Source organism: Balaenoptera ricei, chromosome 1, assembly GCF_028023285.1.
Source record: "Balaenoptera ricei isolate mBalRic1 chromosome 1, mBalRic1.hap2, whole genome shotgun sequence".
Lineage (NCBI taxonomy): Eukaryota > Metazoa > Chordata > Mammalia > Artiodactyla > Balaenopteridae > Balaenoptera > Balaenoptera ricei.
The window spans coordinates 115,501,225-115,526,720 of record NC_082639.1 but is presented as its reverse complement, the minus strand read 5'-3'; the positions used below and the strand labels follow the sequence as shown (position 1 = coordinate 115,526,720).

General features: G+C 40.0%; 2 protein-coding genes across 2 annotated transcripts in view; both read right to left on the bottom strand.

The window, feature by feature from the left end:
* Positions 1 to 419: 419 nt before the first annotated feature.
* LOC132365867 (T-cell surface glycoprotein CD1b-1-like) lies at positions 420 to 4,333 on the bottom strand. The gene is given in 7 exon segments (XM_059922809.1): positions 420 to 542; positions 1,610 to 1,684; positions 2,029 to 2,177; positions 2,395 to 2,490; positions 2,493 to 2,672; positions 3,749 to 4,018; positions 4,273 to 4,333. Coding segments are annotated over 7 exon segments (954 nt in total).
* Positions 4,334 to 17,648: 13,315 nt separating this feature from the next.
* LOC132352193 (T-cell surface glycoprotein CD1b-2-like) overlaps positions 17,649 to 25,496 on the bottom strand; it is a 122,360-nt gene continuing 114,512 nt past the window's right edge. The window contains exons 3-5 of the mRNA XM_059902460.1: positions 19,114 to 19,380; positions 18,156 to 18,434; positions 17,649 to 17,935 (exon numbers count right to left, since the gene is read on the bottom strand). Of these exons, the coding sequence (XP_059758443.1) occupies positions 17,649 to 17,935; positions 18,156 to 18,434; positions 19,114 to 19,380 (833 nt within the window). The remainder of the gene's footprint in view (positions 17,936 to 18,155; positions 18,435 to 19,113; positions 19,381 to 25,496) is intronic.

The window sequence follows — 25,496 nt, the reverse complement described above, 5'->3', positions numbered from 1 at the left end:
CCACTGCAGCACTATGGAAGGCTTCCTGGAGAAAGAAGCTGCTCAGCTGATGCTCACGGTTAGAAAATCATCCCAGCAGAGACAGAGAAATTATGTTAAAAATACTCAGCATCTCTGCAAATACAATTACCTCAACATAATTATAGTTAGCTCACTTTGACAAATGATATTTCAGTAGAAGGAGAAAAAAAAGTTTTAAAGTAAGAAGCCAAAATGATGTCACTGTTAAGTCATGTACATCATTTCATTTATTCCGAGGTACATTCTTTCTCACGTCTCACATCCAAGAAATCTGAGTGGATCCTACTACTGATATTGTCTCATAATAAACGTATGATTTTTATTTATTTTTCCGCTGGTATATAAATTATGATTTATCTTACAACCTATAGGAACTCTGATTTGATCAAATCTGATGATTATTTGATGGAAGATGATGAAATTGACTCCTGGGCTGACAGCTTGAGCTTCTGGGCTCCTGGATACTTATTCCAAATGGAAAAGGAGACATGGTGAGGGCTCACAAGATAGTCTGATATGACCTGTTAAGAACACAAGCAGTCAGACAGAGAAGGACAAATATCGTATGATATCACTTATGTGTGGAATCTAAATAAATGGTACAAGTAAACTTATTTACAAAACAGAAATAGAGTTACAGATGTAGACAACAATCTTATGGTTACTAGGGGGAAAGGGAGGGAGGGATAAATTGGGAGACTGAGATTGACATATACACATTATTATATATAAAATAAGGACTTACTATATACAACAGAGAATTCTACACAATATTCTGTAATGACCTACATGGGAAAAGGATCAAAAAAAGAGTGGAGATATATATATATATATATATATATATATATATATGACAGATTCACTTTGCTGTACAGCAGAAAGTAAAACAACATTGTAAATCAACTATACTCCAATAAAAATTTTAAAAATAAAATAAAATTTTAAAAAAGAACAGGAGCAACAAAACATCGTTCTACATAAGAGATATTTGCACACCCATGTCCGTAGCAGCATTATTCACAATAGCCAAAACGTGGAATCAATCCAAGTTCCCATTGGCAGATGAATGGATAAACAAAATGTGTTATACAGTCTTAAAAAGGAGAGAAATTCTAATACATACCACCACATGAATGAATTATAAGGACATTATGCTAAGTGGAATAACCAGTCACAAAAAGACAAATAGTGATGATTCCACTTATATGAGGTAACTAGACTAGTGAGATTCATATAGACAGAAAGTAGCATGGTGGTTGCCAGGACCTGGGGGAACAAGGAATGGGGAATGTGGTCTAACAAGTATACAGTTTTAGTTTTTCAAGATGAAAAGAGTTCTAGAGATTGGTTCACAAAATGTGAATGTACGTACTACTACTAAACTGTACGTTTAAAAATGGCTAACATGGTTAAGTTTTATGTCATGCATATATTACAATTTTTAAAAAATAGATTTACATAAAGATGTGAGTTGGGAAGAAAGGGGAAAGGTTCTGGTGGAAACATTGAGGCTAAAGGGATGTAATATAAAATTAACGGAAAGAGTGAGAGGATGGACAAAAAAGAAAGATTAAAAAGGAAAACTCACCAGTGCCTCAAAAACCATAATGCAAGACATAACAAAAGGACCAAGGAGGGCACTGATATTGCCAAAAATATCAAGCTGAGGGAGGGGAGGTGTTCTGACAATTGAGAGAAGACACAGGGATGTCATTTCAAACACATTCTCTAGTTCTCCTGGCTTTGTTACCCACCTGAGTGTCAGCACCACCATTACCTGCTTCTGATGCATGGGCATCTGTGATTCTCTCTCTCATATTCCCGGGCATGATCTATTCACAGCCACCCTTTGTCTCTCCCTCTTGCCCCATCCCACCCAGTCTATAGGTCGTTCATTCTTACCTCTTCTATACCTTAGATCATCTATTTTCATTCCTCTTGGAACTGTAGTCCCAAGGAATAAATCTCAATCTTCCCCTCTCCTTTCCTCCCTCCCTCCCTCAAGACATCTCCTTGCCGAGTGCCAGACTGCTCCCGCTCGCCCCTCATCCACGTCACCCACACGGGTTTTGGGTAGAATCCAGAGACATGGCACACCAGCAACAGACGGCCAGGCCCAGGACTGGGGTCACTGGACAGCCAGGCCTCAGGCTTCACTGGGGCAGGAAGGGGTAAGAAGTGTGTCAGGTTATGACTCTAATCTAGAGGATAGGAACTCAGAAACTCACAAGTTTGGACAGTGACCTCTTCCACTCCTTTGGAAACCAAATAATTTATTGATTAAGCCCCTCCCTTAGATACCTCCTACTCTTGAATTTAAAGAAAGTGGTGGGAAGTGAAATAGAAAAGTTCTGGGGAGAGAATAGGACTAACCTTGCCTCTGCAGTTCCACCTTCCCTGCATCGAGGACACCCAGGAGATATCGAGGGCAGGTTTCTGAGAGGAGCATCACTATGGTACCCCAGATCAATGGTACTGAGTAATGAGTGTGCAAAACCACTGCGCCTTGCTGCTGCCCACTGGTGCAGGCACACATGAATGATTCTTTATTTTCATGAAATTCAGTCCTCCTAAAGCTCCCCTCAAGAAGCTTCTTATGGACTTCCCAGAATGCAGCTCACAGCCTACTATGCCCTGGATCACAAAGGGGTCTAGATACAACAAAAACAGAGACAAAGTTATTAAAAAGCAAGCAAGAAAGAAAGGGATGAGGGGGCTTCCCTGGTGGCACAGTGGTTAAGAATCTGCCTGCCAATGCAGGGGACACGGGTTCGAGCCCTGGTCCGGGAAGATCCCACATGCCGCAGAGCAGCTGATCCAGTTCGCCAAAACTACTGAGCCTGCACTCTAGAGCCCGTGAGCCACAACTACTGAGCCCATGTGTCACAACTACTGAAACCTGCATGCCTAAAGCCCATGCTCCACAACAAGAGAAGCCACCACAGTGAGAAACCCAGGCACCAGCAGCGAAGAGTAGCGCCCACTCTCTGCAACTAGAGAAAGCCAGCGCTCAGCAACGAAGACCCAACACAGCCAAAAATAAAAATATATAAATACATAAATAAATAAATTTATATTTTAAAATATTGTTTAAAAAGAAAAGGATGAAGAAAGGACGTGGGGCTTTGGATTTGGGGGATGGGAGAAAGGTCTGAGATGTGAGATGACTCAAAAACCAATTGCAGTATTCAGAACCTTTTCAGAAAGAAGAGCATTGGGGAGAGGTATGCATGTCATAAATGGTGGAGATGGTCTGTTGTAAGGCTGTAGGGTGGGCATGAGGAGAGAAGGAGAGCAGCATGTGATGGAATCAGGAGTGCAGCATTCCAGGGTGAAGGGGAGAGTTACATTGAGAGAAGGGATCAGGCAGGAGATGCTTGAGGAGACGGATTGGAGGAGGAGGAAGTCACACTTCAGTTCACTCAGGCACAGAGTGGAGAAGTGAGGGCTTTGTCCTTGGGGTTAGAGAGAAGCCAGTTATGCACAAACAAACCAGGAGATGGTTACAAAGGGGGACCTTCATTTATCACACTGGAGTGCAAGAAACAGGAAGAATCTGGGATACTTAGTGGAGGTGTGGAGTCAGAGTTGGAGACTACTCTGGAGAAGTGTATGCATGCAGTTGGGTAAAGTGGGAGGACGGGACCAAGATCCAAGAGAGTAATAGCCTTAACCAGGAGAGAGAAAAACCTTTGAGAATCTCCCCGGAGCAGAGGACTGTACTCACATTCAATCTGGAATTTACTAGCATAGTCCTGCACTTCCTGAGTGAATCCAATGAAGTAGGCTCGGAATAGGTCCTCCAGCTCAATCAACTCCGCATCACTGAAGTTGCCCTTGGACCAGGGCTTCAGGCAAATGGCAAAAGTGCCCCAGTCACTATCCCAGCCATGAATCTGAAAATCATCCAACCAGCCTGAGCCTTGATTTTGTGCCCAGGTGCTATTGGCAAAGGTCGAAATCTGGATAACATGGTAAGAGGTTGGCCCCTGGAAGGCTATGGGTGGTGGAAGCATATGAAGAGTGAGGAGAAAGAGAGAATCAGGATGAAATGATAAAGAACCCAGAGTCTGAACAACAACACAGAGCCTAAGACATTTGCCTGCCCCAAGGCTTCTAGCTCCATCCCCAACCTCCAGAACTGGGGGAGAGGGCTGGAGACAGGAGGGCCCTGACCCTTAGTGATAGGTGCAGCATGCTTTCATCCAGACCCCCTGCACCTGTTCTGGGAACTGCCAGAGTTACTCTTACCGTCTTCATTGTCACCACCTGGGACGACAACTGCTAGCAATAGAAGTGGCAGAAGCAGCATTTCATTGGGAAGTAGAACTTCTGACCCTCAGAGCTGGTGTTTGATCTCTAATTTCAGCAAACCTTTTTCTCAGTACTCTATAATGATTTCCTCTCTCTTCCAACTGACAAATCTCTTCCTCACCCACACCCACACCCGCACGTCACAGAAATACTGTGTCTTCCACAGCTCTGTGCTCCCACTCTGCCTCTCATTTCCACTCCAGCCCTTGACTTGTAGATTTTTTTTAATGTCTCTGGCTTCCAGCTGTTCTCCTTGACCTCAGCTTCCTTCATATTTATTACCTTGGAAAAGCTCCCGTGTGATATTAAAAGGTTATTTCACCTCCCCAATCCTTTATTTCCACATCTGTTAAATAAGAGGGTAATATTAAACAATTGCTCTGCTTCCAGTCTCTTTTAATCTAGAAGAATTCCTTTGGTTTATACATCCAGCTCGACCTCCCTCTTCACTGCCCCTTTCCTCTGGCACTTTGTCATGACCTCTTCCCAACGTTCTCAATGGCCCTTCTTTCTTATCTCATCCCTCTTAACTTTTCTCTCTAACCCACATTAATGGTTGCTGAGTGTGGTTGTGTGTTGACAATCATTTACATGCATGCAAAGCATTTAAATCACTGCTTTAGTGTATTTGGTTCTGGAAACCAAATGCCAGAATTAAATATGACAAATACTGCAGTTTATATTCCGAGAAAAGTTCTCTCATACCATAGCTATTTTTGAGGTTGAAAATTACATTCTACTGAAACTGAGCAGGACACTGTGATACCCTCCTGAGCACAAAATCCTTTTCGTCCCATGTTTCTTGTTTGTAGAAAATAGGCTTCATTCAGCCTCCTTTACCTTCCCAGAGTTCCAAAAGGCAGATTCAAATCGTTGCTAATCAGGGAAGGGAGGGAATGCAGAAAAAGGAGGAGCAGCCAAGAAACAATAGAGCAGCCCTGGGGAAGTGTCCTGGTTCCACCTCAAAGAATATACATAACAATATCTTTGACTTCTTCTGCAGGAAATAAGGCCACCACCCCAGGTGGAGGATGGCAACTTCAGGCTGAGTACAAGATTCTTGGAACACCGCCCTGCTACCTCACAACCAAACAGAAGAAAGTCACACACCCTGCATCCCTCCCCCCAGATTTTGCCTATAAAACTTTTGCTCAACCAAAGTTTGCCCATTTTTGGCAGGCCAGTCAACCCTTAATGCTTCAGGGCTCTGATCAGAAACCTAGGTCCAGACCAGAGAAATGATGGCAAGTAGGCATGGTTTGCTATAGAAAGACAGCATGGATGTTCAGAAACAAGGAAGGGATCTTCTTGTTGATGTAAAAAACAGGGTAAATGGTATGAAGAGAGGAAGGAATCTTACTGTTTGGGTTGCTTCTGGACCCACATTGAGTTTAAATGATGGAAGTTTATTGAATAGCTAGATCACTTCCAAATAAAATAAGATACTGAAACATTAATAACAAACATTGGTTTCCCTTTGCAGAGAAAATAAGGGACAATTGATGAATATGTTTGGTGCCACCCTGAGATATTCTCTATAAGAAAGCACATTTTGAGAAATTATTGTTGGTATTTATGTTTAGCAATCTACAGAATGCTAATATGAAAGACAGTTCATAATTGCTTACTTGTTAGTTTTCACTAGAAATTAAGGTTTTTAGAGTTGAGGATTCTAATTTAAACATGTAATTAAAGCTACTAAATAAGGGAAATATTTCAGTGTGCCAGGAAAGGAAGATTCATGTTTTCAATAAAAGAAGGTATGCGGAATGGAACTGCATTTTGTTAAAGGGAAAAAGGGCAATTTTCTCCTACAGCTGGTGGTTTCTGAATGGAAAAGAAAATAAGGGACAAGGTGATATGGATACAGAAATTTGTAGAATGTTTGTGAAAGGGAATACTGAGAAGAGCTGTGAATCTCAGGTTTCTCTAAGATTGGATTAAATTTAGTTGGGTAAATGGATTTTGTTGTAAGTGGGCTATTTGGATTTGGTTTGGATTTGGTTTCTCTGTTAAGAGAACAAAGTTTTCTTGGAATGCTGCTTTTGATAACAAATTGTGTGAATTTCTTTGCCTTTAAGTGATCTGTATTTGCTTTTGAAATCTTTTCACTTTGGTTAAGTGAATAAGTATTGTCTGCCAGCTTCTAAAAGTTTGACCTCCAGCTACTTTTGAGATACTTCAAAGTAGCCCTGAGGCATCTCAGAGAAATATTAAATTAACTATGATTACCTGGTATGTTAAATTACAGGGAAAGCATTGTCAAATGAATGATAAGCCTTCTCAGGTTATACTGTATGGATAAATGTTATTAATACAGATATTCTAAAAATTACATGAAATTCCTAAAAATCTGGTATGTCCTGATAAAATGTTACCAGTCATAATTCTGGTTATTGTAACCAAGTTTCTTTACTGATTACATCATAATCAGGTGTTTAACCATGACTTTTAAATCTTTCTGTCATTTAAAGACAGTTATTGTTGTACTCTGATGCTTTTGCCAAAGTGCTTTATCTTCAAGAAGATTCATAGGAAGGAAATTTTGACAAGTACAAGTCTCTGATAAATTTCAGATTATACCACTGAACTGGGTAAGAAATTAAAGAATCCTGATGGAAAACCTGGTGGCTTCATAAAAAGTTAACAGAAGGATTAGTTACTGAGTGAACTGGTGAATATAGTTATAATGTTTATGGGTTTTTGTCTGGAATATTACTGGTTTTGATCTATGTTTTCCAGATATAGGGAAGCCCTTCCCTTCAAGCTACTATGACTTAACAGCAATTGGGTAAATTACACCTCTATGGATAGAATTGAAATGCTATTCTTTTCTCTCTGCCTGGTCTCTCCAGAAATAGGAGAGTCTTGGGTTCTGAGGAGGCTTATCAAGTGAATGGGAAAAACTATCTCCTGGCATGTGCAAGAATTTTGATATTTTGGAGACCTCTAGAAAAGAGAAGTCCACTGAGGCAGAATCTGATGGCAGGCCTTTGGCATGGATTTCCTGGCCTTGAGAGGCCTTTGTGGGAATTCAGTCTGAGACTCCTGAGGAGTTCCACCAAAGCCAGTGTGGAGGAGCCTATGTGGTCAATAGACTGGACTTATTTTGGAAACAAATTAGTCTTGATTTGGCTGTGTTTGTTGGAGATGAGGGTAATTAGGGAGAAAAATAATATGTTTCAATAGATATTAAATTCTAGTTCTCTTAAAGCTATTGTGTTAAGCACACTTTTGCCTTAATATTCAGGAGGACAAGAAAATTTCCTAGTAGAGTTATCACAGAATATAACTACTCATGATGTATGACACTGCTTGCTTTAAGTCTATTGCTAAAAGCACATGTACAAATGCTTGTGTGACAAATGGGTGTAATAGATAAAATATATATATATACGTGTATATATATATATATATATATACATATATATATATATATATATATATATATGTATATATATATATATAGGGCCTCTAAAATGTTTCCCTATTAACATACCTCTGAGATTGTTCACAATATCTGATCAGTTTTCCCCCAATGTGGATAACTAGGCAAATATAAAGGAGGCCTAGGACCCCAGCTGCTGGCTGGGGCAAGCAGCTGACTCACCCCAGCATTGAGGAATGGATATTTTGATCATCAAAGTTTTCTACTGAAAGACTTACAATCAAAAGTTAAAATGATGGAAGAATCTGCACACATTGAAGTATGGGGAAGTCATTCTGGCTTATATATGGTTTAACTTAAACTTTACTGACCAAAGTGGCCTGTTTTGTGACCTTTCAGACATGCATTGTACACCTACTTTGGCCATTGAGGATAAAAGTGCATTTGAAAGTCAAAATAGAGTAACCATGGTTCAGACATCCAAGGTAATACTAGGTGGCCATTGTGGATGTGACCTCAGATATGTTCCTGGGTTGCTGAATTTTCTGAGCTGTGTCAGACTAGGGGACACCACTAGCCATTCTCAAAGCAGTTTCTGCTGGCAGCTAGTAGCTGCAACTTTACATTTTCAAGGTTTCCTCTTGTAACAATTAAATTTTTAGACAATAAGATTCTGTAGATCAGATGTTGGCAGAAAAAAAGGAGACTGTGTAGTGGCCAATAGCTCCTATTGTGTATATGTTAATACAACATCAGAAGTTAAAACCTACTTAGATAAAAGACTGGCTATCTGGCTACAAGTCTCCCCAAGGTGCTGGGTCCAGACTAGGTTTCAGGTTTATTCTCCTGATTTCCTCAGGGAATGAGATCTGTTTTCTCTCTTAAAGTTAGTTTGAATTGGGTCTGTTGCACCAAACTGGCGGGCCAAGGGATTGAGGTCTTAATCATACCAAACTCAAATCCAGGACTTGGAACTCAGGGATATTTATAATTTGGTGTCCCTTCCCCAAACTGAGGCAGGACCACGCCCCATTTCAGCAGGAAGTACCCAGAGTGGTTGTCCTCATGTTCTCTGAAAGATTTGGGGAAGGTTGAAAGACAAGGTGGGATTGAAACCAAGTCCCCCTACACCTGAGTTCCTCTGCTGAGTTTATGATTAACCTCTATACCCAATATGTTATTCCCTTTCTTACCCAACACCTGTTCTCTTCAAGATTGAGAAGTATCAAAGAAAAGGGGGATTGAAACTGAGCAGGACCCTGGGCCTCCTGGGCATGAAAGCCTTTCTGGCCCCCATTTCTTGTTTGTAGAAATTACGTTTCATTCAGCTCCTTGACCCTCGACGAATTCCAGAAAGCAGATTCAAACAGTTGTTAATCAGGGAAAGGATAGAATTCAGAAACAAAGGAGGAGCAAGCAAGAAACAATAGGGCAGCCTTGGGAAAGTGTCCTGGTTCTGCCTCAAGTAATATACATAAAAATATCTTTAAGTTCTTCTGCAAGGCCCCCACCCCAGGTGGAGGATGGCAACTTCAGAATGAGCACAAGATTCCTGGAACACTGCCCTGTTACCTCACCACTGAACAGAAGAAAGTCACACACCCTGCACCCCAAATTTTGCCTATAAAAACTTTTCCCCAAAAACCAGCAGGTAGTTTGGGGTTTTTCAGCATGAGCCACCCATTCTCCTTGCTTGGCCCTGCATAAATCTTTCTCTGCTCCGAACTCTGACGTTTCAGTTTGTTCGGCCTCACTGTGCATCAGGCACACAAACTTGTGCTCTGTAACACTACTGGTATATGACCTTCTTTTCAGTAGTTCTTGACCTTTGGAGCTGCCACTACTGGCAGAGAGTTCTTAAAACATTTGGAATTTCCTAACTTTTGAAAGCAATCAAGATATCTTTTGTTAGTTAATGAAGTGACTTTGGAAAACCCCTATATAACCTAAGGGTGGGTGCTGGCTGTCAGTGGAGACAATCATGTGATTGGAGGGTTGGAACTTCCAGTCCCACCCTCTGACAACCAGGGAGGTAAGAGGGACTAGCAGTTGAATTTAACCCTATAGCCAATGATTTGATCAATTTACCTATGTAATGAAGTCTCCAAAAATAACCCAAAAGAATGGTGCTTTAAGAGCTTTCAGTTTGGTGAACACATTGAGGTCAGGAGAACAGCAGGCTTAGAGTGGCATGGAAGCGCCACCACCTTACCCCATTTCTTGCCCTTTGCATCTCATCCATCTAGCTCTTAACTATCCTTTTATAATAGGTGATCTAATAAGTAAATGTTTCTCTAAATTCTGTAAGCCAGTCTAGAAAATTAATCAAATCTAAGAAGGAGGTCATGGGAACTTCCAATCTATTTGTGACTGGCAAACCTGATTGCCCCCCACAGTCTTGTAGGTCTGAACCCTTAAACTGTGGAATCTGATGCTATATCCAGGTAGATAGTGTGAGAATTGAATTGAATTATAAGACACCCAAGCTGGTCCAAAGTGTTGCTTCTTGGATGTGTGGGGAAACCCCCTCCCTCACACATTGGAACTGGGTGATCAGAGTCCTTATATCACAACAGAATAAATGCAAAGAGAGTAGAAGGAAGGAGATAATAAAGAAAATGATATGATCATAGAAATAATCAACGACTCAAAACATAGTTTTTGAAAAAATTATAAAATTGATAATCTCCTGTCAAGATCAGAGAGAGAAAACAAAGAAGAGAGAGAGAACCGATTTCTAAGATCTGGTTAAAAAAGGCAGGGTACATAATTATGAACCCTATAGACAGTAACATGATAAAAAGAAGATATTATGCACAAGCCAACAGTAAATTAGAAATCTGAACAACTTGGACAAATCCTTTAAAAACATAACTTATCAAAGAGGACACAAAGAAATAGACAATTTGAAAAGAGTTATTTTTATTTATTTATTTTTTATAAATTTATTTATTTTATTTTATTTACTTTTTTTTTGGCTACATTGGGTCTTCGCTGCTGCACGTGGACTTTTCTCTGGTTGCCGCGAGCAGGGGCTACTCTTCATTGTGGTGCACAGGCTTCTCATTGTGGTGGCTTCTCTTCTTGGGAGCACGGGCTCTAGGCATGCGGACTTCAGTAGCTGTGGCACACGGGCTCAGTAGTTGTGGCTCGTGGGCTCTAGAGAGCAGGCTCAGTAGTTGTGGCGTACGGGCTTAGTTGCTCCGCGGCATGTGGGATCTTCCTGGACCAGGGCTTTTATCTGTATCTCCTGCATTGGCAGGCAGATTCGTAACCACTGTGTCACCAGGGAAGCCCCATTATTTTTATTTTTAAAAATTAACCGTGAAATTTAAAACTCCCTCCCCCCCAAAAAACTCCCAACACATAAGTCTTCACTACTGAATTTTACCAAATATTTATTTTAAAAATAAATATATAACAGAAACTCTCCCAGAGAATAAAAACAGAGGAAAGATTTCTTGACTTGTTTTAGGAGGTTAAAAACCCTCAAAATACCAAAGAAATTATAAGAACTAAAAAACATTATAAACAAAATATTAGCAAACTGAATCCACATAATACTTTATGAACAAGACAGATAAATGGCAGAAACACAATTTTGTTTTACCATTTGAGAGTCAATAAGTGTGACTCACAACATTAAAAGGAAAAAAAAATATGTAAAAGATTTTGTCATTTCATTATAAGCCCTAATGAAATTCAGTAGCCATCCATAATAATAATGATAATAAAAAACATTTAGCAACTTTGAAAGTGTTCTTAATCTAATAAAAAGTATACATGAAACACTTGCAGCAATTATCATAGCTAATATTAACTCTTGAATAATTCTTATCCAATACAAGTAAAAAGATAAGAATGCCAGATGTCAATTCTATTCAACAGTGTACTGCTGTTCATAACAAGTGCCATTGGGCAAGAAAATGCAATAAAAGAGATCATGAGGAGTGAAAAGAAACAACTGGAATTTTCATACCTAGAGCTGTCATGATAGTATGCATAGAAAATCCAAAAGGACCTACAGATAAAATATTAAACTTAATAAGTTAATTTAACACAGATACTGGAAACAAGGACAAAATATTTTTTAACATATTCCTATAGATTAGCAAAAACCACACAAACACATACACATGCACACAAACTCTCATATAAAAAGAGTTGAAAAGCCCTTATATTCTGAGACTGAAGATCTGTTTTTGAAAGTCAATCATCCAGAGGTCATAGTTAAAGTCATGGGTAAATTAAGGTTTTCCAAGGTAAGGACACAGAGGAAAATCACAAGTCCAAGAAACCACCTTTGAGGGATGATGACTTGGGGGAGGAAAGAGAATAAGAAGAGTAAAGAAAACAAGGAAAGATAATAACAATGTGGAAAAGCTGTTACAAGACATCAGAAAGCATAGTAATATCAGAATTTTTAAGCAACTAAATATTCTAACTCAGTTCTTTTAAAAGGAAGAATGAAATCTGTTGTGCTCATATAACTAAAATATCCAGAGGTAGGTCAGTCTCCACATGTGGTCTTTGGCTCTGTCATCATTCTGTTCTATTTGTGAACTTCATTCCTGGGCCAGCTTTACCTGTGGAACAAAATTCTATAGCAACTTGGAGTTTTGAAGGCATCATACCCCTGAGACAGAGTCCCTCCTTCCTCAACCACCAATTATAAACTATTGCTTTATTTAAGTGGGATCACCAATTATTCCAACTAAGTGCTGAGGTGGGAGGTGAAATTCTGTTCATTATCTTAGACCTTGGTTCTCATCTGGGGTCAATTTTGCCCCTGAGGGACATTTGGAAATGTCTGAAGATATATTTGGTTATTGTAACTGGGGAGGTACTACTGGCATCCAGTGAGTAGTGGCCAGGGACGCTGCTAAAAATCCTGCAGTGCATTGAACAACCTTCCATAACAAAGAATTATGCATCCCAAAGTGTCAACAGTCCAAAGCCTGAGAAATCTTTACACAAGAGTTTCTTAAAATTAAATGTTCATCTGAATAACCTAAAAGGCTAATTAAAGCACAGCATTCTAGCTCCCATTCCAGGATTTTCTGATTCAGTAAGTCTAGAGTGGGGCCTGAAAATGTCTTCATCTAACAAGCTCACAGGTACTACTCCTGCTGGTGGTCCATAGTCAACACTCCAAGAAACATTCTAATCAGAGTCCTGGCCTGTAGCTGAGGGAGCAGTGAAGCATAGGACAGCATGTCGGCTCTATAAGATGAGTTGGAGTTTAATGCATCCTGGAGAAATAACCAGCTGTGTTAATGCAGAGAGAAAAAAACTATGTCTTCAGTCATTTCCTACCCTGCCCAAATCCTAAAGTCCATGTTGTTCTAAAATGTCCAGGTGGGAGAACCGCTTCTAGTACTCCTGGCTTCTGAAAAATTCCACTTGCTCTGACCTCCCTTCCTAAATCCTTCAAAAAATATACCCAGACCTTGCCTGCGCCCGCCTGGAGCCAGCGGTCCTCCACGCACCCCGCATCCAGTGAGATGCGCTGCGCACCGGCAGAGTGGACATGGGCAGAGAGATGGTGGCCAGGCTCAGACTGGGGCTGCTGCTTCTGACACTGCTCTTACCTACGCAGATTTATTCAAATCAAACAACTGTTGTAACACCTTCAAGTAACTCCTCCCAGCATACCTCAGCTGCCCCCAATCCAGCGAACGCCACCACCAAAGCAAATGACTGTGCTCTGCAGTCAACAGCCAGTCTCTTGGAGATCTCAGTCTCCCTTCTACATCTCTACTGTTAAGAGACTCAGGCCCCATCCTCTAAACCCAATTCAGATGGCATCCAGACATCCAGTGTGACAAGGGGAAAAAAAAAAAAAACAGGTCTTCATTGAATTAATCTGCTAGTTCCACACCTTACTTTATTGACAGAAACTGTTGAGGATCCCAAATTTGATTGGTTTGAAGAGCATGTGAAGCGTTTGACTAGATGATGAATGCTAATATTAAATCTGCTGGAGTTTCCTGTACAAGATGAAGAGAGACAACATCCAAAATTAGTTAAGAGATGTTTTCCTTAAATGTGGCTTAAGAAGTATGGACACATAAAACTCTACCTTGAAAGTGAGAATAGATTTTATCTTACTTAGAGATAAAGAATGGGATGTAGAACAGAGATTCAGTTTTCATTTGGCTCATTAAATTTAAAAGGCCATAAAACAATGAGGTAAAACAGAAACCTTCTGTGATTCTATTTATATGTACATTAGAAGGAACTTCCAGGTGCTACTGTAAATCCTCAATGTGTTGTTTCAGCAGTACTAATTTAATGCTGGTGTACCCTAGAGAAAATTTTATGTTAAGCTATCACTGTTCTCTTGGGAACTGAAATCTTTCCCTTGCGGTTTGGGTTTGACATTGCCTTTGAATTTTTATATAGTCATTGATATGTACCAGGGCAATGATGGATTGGAATCTACCCCAAATCCAAGCATAATGAGTACATTTTGCTTCTATACTTATCAACTATTCTTATTCAAAAAGAGCACTAGATTCATTTAGCTAAACAGATAACAAAGAGTAGAATTACATGGATCTCAACTAATTTCAAAATGCTTTTTATTTCTGCATATGCCGAATACTTTTTACAGTTTAAAAAATGATCTGTTTTGCAGGTAAGATTGACAAATCTTGAAATTAAAAAAGCAAATATGTGAAGGAGCTAAACTATAAATCAAATATATTTGGCAAGGGAAGACTGGAAGCTTGCTTACATTAAATTCAGAAAAACTTTTATACTCTTTTCTGTAAATACTTTTTTTTAAACTGAATCAGAATAGCCACATATGGAACACTTTCTGTTATCAATCAATATTTTTAGATAGTTAGAATCTGGTCCTAAGCCTAAAGTGGGTTTGATTTTGGAAAGTAAATCTTTTCACAACTGCCTTGATGCACGGAAACCTTTTTAAAAATAGACACTCTCTACGTCTTTTGTTCGCATGATCACACACTGATTCTTAGATGTTCCAAATCTAATATGGCCACAATAGTCTTGATAACCAAAGTCATTTTTTTTCCATCTTTAGAAATCTACACTGGAACAACCATATCCAACAGATCTCAAGCTACTATGTGTGTGAACGAACCTTCTCTTTTGTTTCATACCTGAATGCTGTACATCCATTTTGGATTGTATATTGTGTTTGTGTATTTATGCTTTGGTTCATAGTAACTTCTCATGTTATGGAATTGATGTGTATTAAACACAAACAGTAAATTAAAAAAATATATATATATATATTTTTTTTTTTAATTAAATGAGTTTGGATTTTTTTAATGAGGTTTCTAGAAAACTGTGGAATAAGCAAAAGAATCAATAAATGTAAACAAGAGTCAACAATATAACTGACTTGATAAACCACAGATATCAAAGTCCCTGAGAGCAAGAAAAGCCCTCTTGACTCTTTGCTTGAATATTTAACAACCCATCTGCACTATTATCCCTCACCCATCCTGCCTCTCATGCATTCTCACTGGAAAATGAGAAACAGGATCCTTTTCTGATTAATCTTTATATGTAAACTATAGTTATAATATGGGCAGAAGTGGTTTTCTCCAGAGGAGTTCAGGGCAGAAACAAGGAGAGTATGATATTTTTTGCTATGTGAGAATATCTCAATAAGAGGAAAATCTAGAATATCAACTAAAGAGGAAAAAAAGGAAGGAGATAATTTTGAAAAAGGAAAAAAAAAGACCATTAATGTGGCAGTTATAGCAACTTAGATTATTTTACTAAACAAATACATATGCGAGTGAGAGATCTTGCCTGGGATCCACCTAGAGCAAGCCTTTCTCTCAAGGAACTTATACGTAGAAAGAAAAGAAAAACAAAAAGGCCTGCAATGTTGTGGGTACAGAGTAATGTGGATCTCAGCATGACACCACACAAGGGAGGGTTACTTCCACTGTAGCACTAAAGAAGGCTTCCTGGAGAAAGAAGCTGCTCAGCTGGCCCTCATGGTTAGAAAATCATCCAAGCAGAGACAGAGATATTATGTTAAAATTGTTCAGCATCCCTGCAAATACAATTATCTCGGCATAATTATAGCTAGCTCACTTTAACAAATGATATTTCAGCAGAATCACAAAAAAAGAGTTCAAATAAGAAGCCAAAGGGATGTCACTGTTAAGTCATGGACATCATTTCACTTATTCTGAGGTACATTCTTTCTCACCTCACATCTATGAAATCTGAGTGGATCCTACTATTGATATTGTCTCATAATAACAATTTTTAATTATTTTTCTGCTAGTGTATAAATTATGATTTATCTTACAAACTATGGGCACTCTGATTTGTCCAAATCTGATGATTATTTGATGAAATAAGATGAGATTGACTCCTGGGCTGACAAATTGAGTTTCTGGACTCCTGGTTACTGATCCCAAATGGAAATGGAGACATGATGAGGGCTCATGAGATATTCTGATAGGACCTGTTAAGATCACAAGCAAAAAATTGTTCTACATAAGAGATATTTGTACACCATGTTCATAGCAGCATTATTCACAATAGCCAAAAGGTAGAATCAACCCAAATGTCCCTTGACAGATGAACGGATAAACAAAACAGCCTTAAAAAGGAAAGAAATTCTAATACGTGCCATCACATGATGAATTATGAGGGCATTATGCTAAGTGGAATGAGCCAGTCACAAAAAGACAAATAGTGATGATTCCACTTATATGAGGTACCTAGAGTAATCAGATTCATATAGACAGAAAGTAGCATGGTGGTTGCCAGGGACTAGGGGAGCAAGGAATGGGGAATGTGGTTTAATGGGCAGAGTTTTAGTTTACAAGATAAAAAAGTTCTAGAGATGGGTTGCACAAAAAGTGAATGTACTTAATACTACTAAACTGTACGTTTAAAAATGGCTAATGCAGTAAGTTTTTACGTCATGTATATTTTACCACGACTTTTTAAAAATAGATTTATCAGGACTTCCCTGGAGGCGCAGTGGATAAGACTCTGTGCTCCCAATGCAGCAGGCCTGGGTTCGATCCCTGGTCAGGGAACTGGATCCCACACGCATGCCGCAACTAAGAGTTTGTATGTCACAACTAAGGAGCCCATGAGCCGCAATTGGGGAGCCCACCTGCATCAATTAAGGAATCCACATGCTGCAACTAAGGAGCCCGCCTGCTGCAACTAAGACCCAGCACAACCAAATAAATAAATAAGTATTTTTTAAAAATAGATTTACCTAAAGATGGGAGTGGGGAAGAAAGGGGAAAGGGTCTGTTGGAAATACGGAGGCTAAAGTATGTAATAGATAAAATGGAGGGAAAGAGTGAGAGGATGAACAAAAAAGAAAGATTAAAAAGGAAAACTCACCAGCGCCTCAAAAACCATAACGCAAGACATATCAAAAGGACCAAGGAGGGCACTAATATTGCCAAAAATATCAAGCTGACGGAGGTGCGGTGACCTGGCAATTGGGAGAGGACACAGGGATGTCACTTCAAACCCATTCTCTAGTTCTCCTGGCTTTGTTACCCACCTGAGTGTCAGCACCACCATTACCTGCTTCTGATGCATAGGCATCTGTGATTCTCTCTCTCATATTCCTGGATATCATATATTCACAGCCACCCTTTGTCTCTCCCTCTTACCCCATCCTACCCAGTCTATAAGTCCTTCATTCTTATCTCTTCTATACCTTAGATCATCTATTTTCATTCCTCTTGGAACTGTAGTCCCAAGGAATAAATCTCAACCTCTGTCTCTCTGTCTCTTTTTCTCTCTCTGACTCTCTGTCTCTCTCTCCTTCCCTCTCTCCATTCCTTTCTCCCCCTGTCCCTCCCTATCTCATCCATCAAATCCCTCCTTTTTCCCAGTCCCTCCCTCTGTGCTTGAGGACCATCTCCTCCCATTCCCAGCTGGGACCCATGCCTTACTCACCCCAGTAGAGGATGATGTCCTGGTCTCCTAGACTGCTGTGCTTCACTCGGCAACTCAGGCCAGTCTCCTCCCCAGCCGTCACATTCAGGGTTACTTGGAGATACCAAGTCCAGTCAACATTGGGCAAGACATCTCCTTGCTGAGTGCCAGACTGCTCCCGCTCGCCCCTCATCCACATCACCCACACGGGTTTTGGGTAGAATCCTGAGACATGGCACACCAGCAGCAGACGGCCAGGCCCAGGACTGGGGCCACTGGACAGCCAGGCCTCAGGCTTCACTGGGGCAGGAAGAGGCAGGGAGACTGTCAGATTATGACTCTAACCTAGAGCATAGGCATTCAGAAACCCACAAGTTTGGACGGTGACCTCCTCTACTCCTATGGGAACCAAATCATTTATTGATTAAGCCCCTCTCTCCTTAGGTACCTCCTACTCTTGAATTCAAAGAAGGTGGCAGGACGTGAAATAGAAAAGTCTTGTGGAGAGAAAAGAACAAACCTTGCCTCTGTAGTTCAGTCTTCCCTGCATCAAGGACACCAAGGAGATACCGAGGGCAGGTTTCTGAGAGGAGCGTCTCTATGATACCCATGATGTCTTGGTACTGAGTGATGAGTGCACAGAACTGCTGCGCCCTGCTGCTGCCCTCTGGGGCAGGTGCACATGAATGATTCTTAATGCTCACGAAATCCAGTCCTCCTAAAGCTCCCCTCAAAAAGCTTCTTATGGACTTCCCAGAATGCAGCTCACAACCTGCTATACCCTGGATCACAAAGGGGTCTGGATACAAGGAAAACAGGGACAAAGTTACTAAAAAGCAAACAAGAAAGAAAAGTATGGGGAGAGGATGTGGGGCTTTGGATTTGGGGGGTGGGAGAAAGGTCTGAGATGTGAGATGACTCAAAAACCAATTGCAGTATTCAGAACCTTTTCAGAAAGAAGAGCATTGGGGAGAGGTATGCATGTCATAACTGGTGGAGATGGTCTGTTGTAAGGCTGTAGGGTGGGCATGAGGAGAGAAGGAGAGCAGCATGTGATGGAATCAGGAGTGCAGCATTCCAGGGTGAAGGGGAGAGTTACACTGAGAGAAGGGATCAGGCAGGAGATGCTTGAGGAGACGGATTGGAGGAGGAGGAAGTCACACTTCAGTTCACTCAGGCACAGAGTGGAGAAGTGAGGGCTTTGTCCTTGGGGTTAGAGAGAAGCCAGTTATGCACAAACAAACCAGGAGATGGTTACAAAGGGGGACCTTCATTTATCACACTGGAGTGCAAGAAACAGGAAGAATCTGGGATACTTAGTGGAGGTGTGGAGTCAGAGTTGGAGACTACTCTGGAGAAGTGTGTGCATGCAGTTGGGTAAAGTGGGAGGACGGGACCAAGATCCAAGAAAGTAATAGCCTTAACCAGGAGAGAGAAAAACCGTTGAGAATCTCCCCGGAGCAGAGGACTGTACTCACATTCAATCTGGAATTTACTGGCATAGTCCTGCACTTCCTGAGTGAATCCAATGTAGTAGGCTCGGAATAGGTCCTCCAGCTCAATCAACTCCGCATCACTGAAGTTGCCCTTGGACCAGGGCTTCAGGAAAATGGCAGTGCCCGAGTCACTATCCCAGCCATGAATCTGAAAATCATCCAACCAGCCTGAGCCTTGATTTTGTGCCCAGGTGCTGTTGGCAAAGGTCGAAATCTGGATAACATGGTAAGAGGTTGGCCCCTGAAAGGCTGTGGGTGGTGGAAGCATAAGAAGAGTGAGGAGGAAGAGAGAATCAGGATGAAATGATAAAGAACCCAGAGTCTGAACAACAACACAGAGCCTAAGACATTTGCCTGCCCCAAGGCTTCTAGCTCCATCCCCAACCTCCAGAACTGGGGGAGAGGGCTGGAGACAGGAGGGCCCTGACCCTTAGTGATAGGTGCAGCATGCTTTCATCCAGACCCCCTGCACCTGTTCTGGGAACTGCCAGAGTTACTCTTACCGTCTTCATTGTCACCACCTGGGACGACAACTGCTAGCAATAGAAGTGGCAGAAGCAGCATTTCATTGGGAAGTAGAACTTCTGACCCTCAGAGCTGGTGTTTGATCTCTAATTTCAGCAAACCTTTTTCTCAATACTCTATAGTGACTTCCTCTCTCTTTCAACCGACAAATCTTTTCCTCACCCACACCCACACCCACACGTCACAGAAATACTGTGTTTTCTACAGCTCTGTGCTCCCACTCTGCCTCTCATTTCCGCTCCAGCCCTTGACTTGTAGATTTTTTTTAATGTCTCTGGCTTCCGGCTGTTCTCCTTGACCTCAGCTTCCTTCATTTTTATTACTTCGGAAAAGCTCCCGTGTGATGTTAAAAGGTTATTTCCCCTCCCTAATCCTTTATTTCCACATCTGTTAAATAAGAGGGTAATATTAAACAATTGCTCTGCTTCCAGTCTCTTTTAATCTAGAAGAATTCCTTTGGTTTATACACCTAACTGGACCTCCCTCCTCACTGCCCTTTTCCTCTGGCACTTTGTCATTACCTCTTCCCAACGTTCTCAATGGCCCCTCTTTCTTATCTCATCCCTCTTACCTGGTCTCTCTAACCCACATTATGGTTTCTGAGTGTGGGTGTGTGTTGACAATCATTTACATGCAGGCAAAGCATTTCAATCACTGCTTTATCGTATTTGATTCTGGGACCCAAATGCCAGAATTAAATATGATAAATACTGCAGTTTATATTCTGAGCAAAATTCTCTTAAACCATAGCAATTTTTGAAGATGAAAATTACATTTGCTACTGGTATATGAACTTCTTTTCAGTAGTTCTTGACCTTTGGGTCTTTCAGTAACAAATCTTCATGAGACAAGTAAAACTTCGGGAGTTATGTGTGGCTCCAGCCCAAGTCAAAGATAATTTTTGTAGTAGGCGGTAGGACCTCCTTCTTCTTTTGTATTATTTTATAATCTCGATCTACATTTTGGTCTTTCCTATCACCAAATAAAGCATTGCTAGGTGAGCAAGTAGCCTGGCATTTTTTCACCAAAAGTTCAGAGATGTTTGTCCTAAGATGTTATCTCTTATCTTCTCTTTGTATGCCCTTTGCATGTTTTAGCAATATATTTAGCATTCACTGAGTGAAACAATTGGACTCTAAGCAATATGTTAGCGTTAAGGAAAATTCTTGGATTTCTCCACTCAGGAAAAGAATTCCAAATTTGCAGATATGTATCATCTAGCAGAAATGTGATAGTAAAACATCTTAAGTGTAAGAGGTTTTCACTAATTGATCCTATTTACATAGATAAGAAAATGCAAAATGAGTAATGTAACATTCTTTATTCCTAGAAACAAATCAGAATAGACTTCATTTAAGATTATCACTGACTAATTGTAAGCTCCAGAATAACTCTCCAAATTCCAAAGTATTCAAGTTTGAACAATATTCCCAGAATCCAGTACATAGTATAATCTAAACCACTTCTTGTGTAACGGCCACAGACAACAGCAGAGACATAATATTGACTGCCTGTACATCATGACATTGTATCAATTTTTTTAACTTGGTAAGCTTTGAGTTTGGGGTAGGGCACCCAAGATTCAGTTTATACGATATACTGTACATTCACTGGCAAGAACAAATTTTAAGAACTTGGCGATGTGCAGCCATAATGAGTAGATTAATTCTCTCACACAGCAAATATAGCACTGACAGTGTGTGGCAGCAAAAGAGAGGTTGTGCAGGTAGTCTTGGAAAGAATACCAAATGGATCAGTGTGAGTGCCCACACTATTTTGGTGTACGTTCACAGAGAGACATGATCTGAGAATTGAAAAGCACAAGAGAAAGGGAGATTCTGAGAACTCCAGCCCCCATTTCAGGGAGTCCGACAATGAAAAAGTGCACTTGTGCTCTTCATACCATTGTTGCCATCACCATTATTATCCCCTGCTTGGCTGAAACTTGACTAAAGGTACTGAAACACTCACTGGGACATGAAGATGATAGCCAGGAAAAGGGGCACTCAGAACTTAATTTTTTCACAAGCCACTCCACACTAATACTATAAAGACTCCTCTCTCAATGGCCCACGCTGCCAAAACAAAAGCCTGGGTGGAAACAAATATTTCAAAATCCCGATTATTCCAATGAAGAGGCTCAGAAGAAAAGGTCCTGCCTTTATTGGTGAAAAGTAGAGTGAGAGGATAGGGTTGAAAATGTGAAAATTTACCTCTGATTTCCCTAAGTTCCCTACAAAAATAAATACAACAAATATCCTAAGTCTACTCCAAAAGCAAGGAAGACACACATCAGGCCCAGAAGTAAGATTTCTGCAGGACGACAGAGGACCTTCCACTGAAGTACAAGGCAGCTGCCCAAGTGAGCTGGTATCTAACAGTTGCCTGAGAGCTGCTACTCTGTGCAATCCTATACAGTCTGAGTGGTGGTCACAGTACCTAAGATTATTAAAATTAAATACAAATGGAGCCTGGATTTAAGAATTTCCTGAACAGACAAAAACATTTAAGCCATGTAAGAAAAACTAAATCCAGCTTACTTCATGAATGTAAATGAAAGTATTTCATTTCATGAAGCTCAACCTAGTTTATTTTTTGTAAATGGCTCTGACAATCATAAAAGAAACATAAGTCATCTTCCTAAAAATGGCATGAGGTTATCACTTTTAACCAATCCCCTGCCATCTGGAAACCTCCACTGTAATAACCAATCATTGTAAAAATTAATAACTTCCTTATTTTTACTCTGTAAGTCATTCTATAACTTCACGCTCCCGAGCTTTGAATTTGAAAGCTCCCAGTTTGTGAACTGTTTTTATATGTACAGTAAACTCTTACTAAATATTACTTATTGATTTGGTGGGTTTAATTTTGCTATTTCTGGATTTTTGACAAGATGTTAAACTAAAGAGAGAAAACTGAAGCACATGAGTAGCCTGTGGTATTACTTTTTGTTTTTAATTTTGTGATTTTAACCAAGTGCTAATAGTTAACAATAGACCCAAAACTGACAAGTATATTTTGACCTACTTATTTATTTATACACGCATTCATTTTTTAACAAGTATTTATTGAGTGCCTACTGTTTGCACCTGCAGTAGCTCTGAACTACCTCTTCACCATTCAAATTGTCATCACCCATCCTACCTTGTTCCAAAGTTGGAAGTGAGTTCACAGACTTCCTTTTAGCTCAGGAACCTTGCTTGGCTTAGTCTTGTCCAGGATCCATAGATTCTTTTTTCTTTTAATAAATTTATTTATTTTATTTATTTATTTTTGGCTGCACTGGGTCTTCATTGCTGCTTGTGGGCTTTCTCTAGTTGCAGCAAGTGGGGGCTACTCTTCGTTGTGGTGCGTGGGCTTCTCATTGCAGTGGCTTCTCTTGTTGCAGAGCACGGGCTCTAGGCATGTGGGCTTCCGTAGCTGTGGCACGTGGGCTCAGTAGTTGTGGCTCGCAGGCTCCAGAGCGCAGGCTCAGCAGCTGTGGCCCACGGGCCCAGCTGCTCTGTGGCATGTGGGATCTTCCCGGACCAGGGCTCGAACCCACGTCCCCTGCATTGGCAGGCGGGTTCTCAATCACTGCGACACGAGCGAAGCCCTAGGATCCATAGATTCTTAAATGTTGGGAAAACCTCAAAGTTGATATGTAAGGGACATCTTTTCAGTGAAAATTTACCTGCTTTCCCAGTTACTTGGACACAGAGAGATTTAAACTTCTGACACAGACTGATTGGCAAACCCACTGCATTTTTGCCTTATTGACCATTCAATCCAAACTGGATGATTTTGGGTTTCAGTTTTTTGGTTTTTTTTAATATGACATTGTTCCTGTGCATTTACTTTTCTTCTTGCTGTTCTCTATCTTTTAAGAGTGCATAGAGTGAGGTCCATATGATCCTTATAGCTGAATAATAGATACACATTCAGGTAAATCTGGATTTCAAGTTCTAGTATCAAATTCTATTTTATTGTTTGCTTGTATCTGCTATTGATGAGGAAACTTCTGCCAGTCTATTTGTTACTACTTTGCAGGCAATTTTTTCTCTCTAAAGGTTTTCCATCTTTTCTTCCATTCTTTTATAATGGAACATCTTAGACTCTGGAGTTTCATATTATAGTGTGAGTATCTCATAATTGCTTATCCATTTTTTTTACTGAGGTGAAACATAACAAAAAATTAACCATTTTAAAGTGTGCAATTCAGTGGCATGTAGTACATTACTATGTTGTGCAACCACCAGCTCTAACAACTTCCACAACATTTTTATCACCCCAAAAATATCCCATACCCATTAAGTAGTCATCACCTTCCATTTCTCCTTCACCTAAGACCCCTACTAGCCAATAATCTTCTTTCTGGATTTACCTATTTAGAATACTTTATATAAATGGAATCATGCATTGTGTGTCCTTTAGTGTCTGGTTTCTTTCACTTAGCATATGGTTTTGTGGGTACGTCAAGGTTGCATTATGTATTACTCCTTTGTTCCTTTTTTGGCTGAATAATAGTCCATTGTAAGTATATGCCACCTTTTGTTTATTCATTCATTAATGAAAGGACATTTGTGTGTTTCCTCTTATTTACTATTCACTATTCACTATTGTGAATAGGGCTTCTATGTATATCCATGTACAAATATTTGTTTGAACATCTATATTCAACCGTCATGGGTGTTATACCTAGAAGTGGAATTGCTGAGTCAAATGGTTACCTCAGTGTTTAAATTTGAGTAACATCCAAACAGATTTCCATAGCACCTGTACAGTTGTACATTCCCACAAGCAATATGTGAGGGATGGAATTCTAGATAGATAGATAGATAGATAGAGAGATAGGCACATGCTATATTAGAAGTAGAAACTAGTATTTTTAAATACGTATTATTAACTACTTAAAAATAAACTAATAATAGAGAATGTTTTAAATATTTTTGCATTTCTCCTTAACATTTGACTTAGTAGAAGAAAGCTATATTTTCATATCTGCTTCCAAATACAATCTCATGCAACTTTACATGTCATATAGTCTCTGGAAAACACTGTACACTAAAATATAACATCTTGATATTGTTATAAGAATAGCTTTGAACTCATTGACCCTCAGAAAGGGTTCTAGAAATCCACAGGTATCCCTGAAAACACCCTGAGAACAACTGGCCTAGATCTGGTACTTCTTTAGGGGATATGTAAAGGTATCACATCTTCTTTCTAAGTTAGAATATTTCTAAAAAAGATACATTCTCCTAAATAACTATCTCATTACCCTGAGATAACCAAAGACAGAATAAGTACTTGATTATTACCATATATTTACCAGTTTTTGAGAGAATGAATTGTTTATACAGCTTCCAATGAGTTAGTTTTTGCATTATTGCATACTCATGAATTTCAGCATATTAGAAACGCTTGAATCTATCCTAACCATTGTTTTTCTTGAGGCTGAAATTGTCCCATCTGTGACATGGGATCCTTTCAAGCCAGTTGCTTATGAATTCTTTCAACATGCCTTTATCGTTGAGCTTTCCTTTACCTTCTGACATGGCAAAGTTGTTCCAGACTCTTGTAGAAACTTCCTGCCCCGAACTAGAAATTAGCCATTTCTCCAAGGTGCTTTGCTTCCTTTTAGTGGGAAAATACTATGTGGAAGCCATAATCTGAGTCCGAAGTCTTGGTTTCTGGGCTTTTTAAGTAATCAGGACCTTTTTTTTTTTTAAGGCTAAATATCATGATTTGATATTTATACTTTTAATTCTAGTTTAAAACTACAGAGTTTTACTCATCTGTCTCACATCAACTTCTCTTCTCCCACACAGAAAATCCTGGTTCCCAATGAATCAACA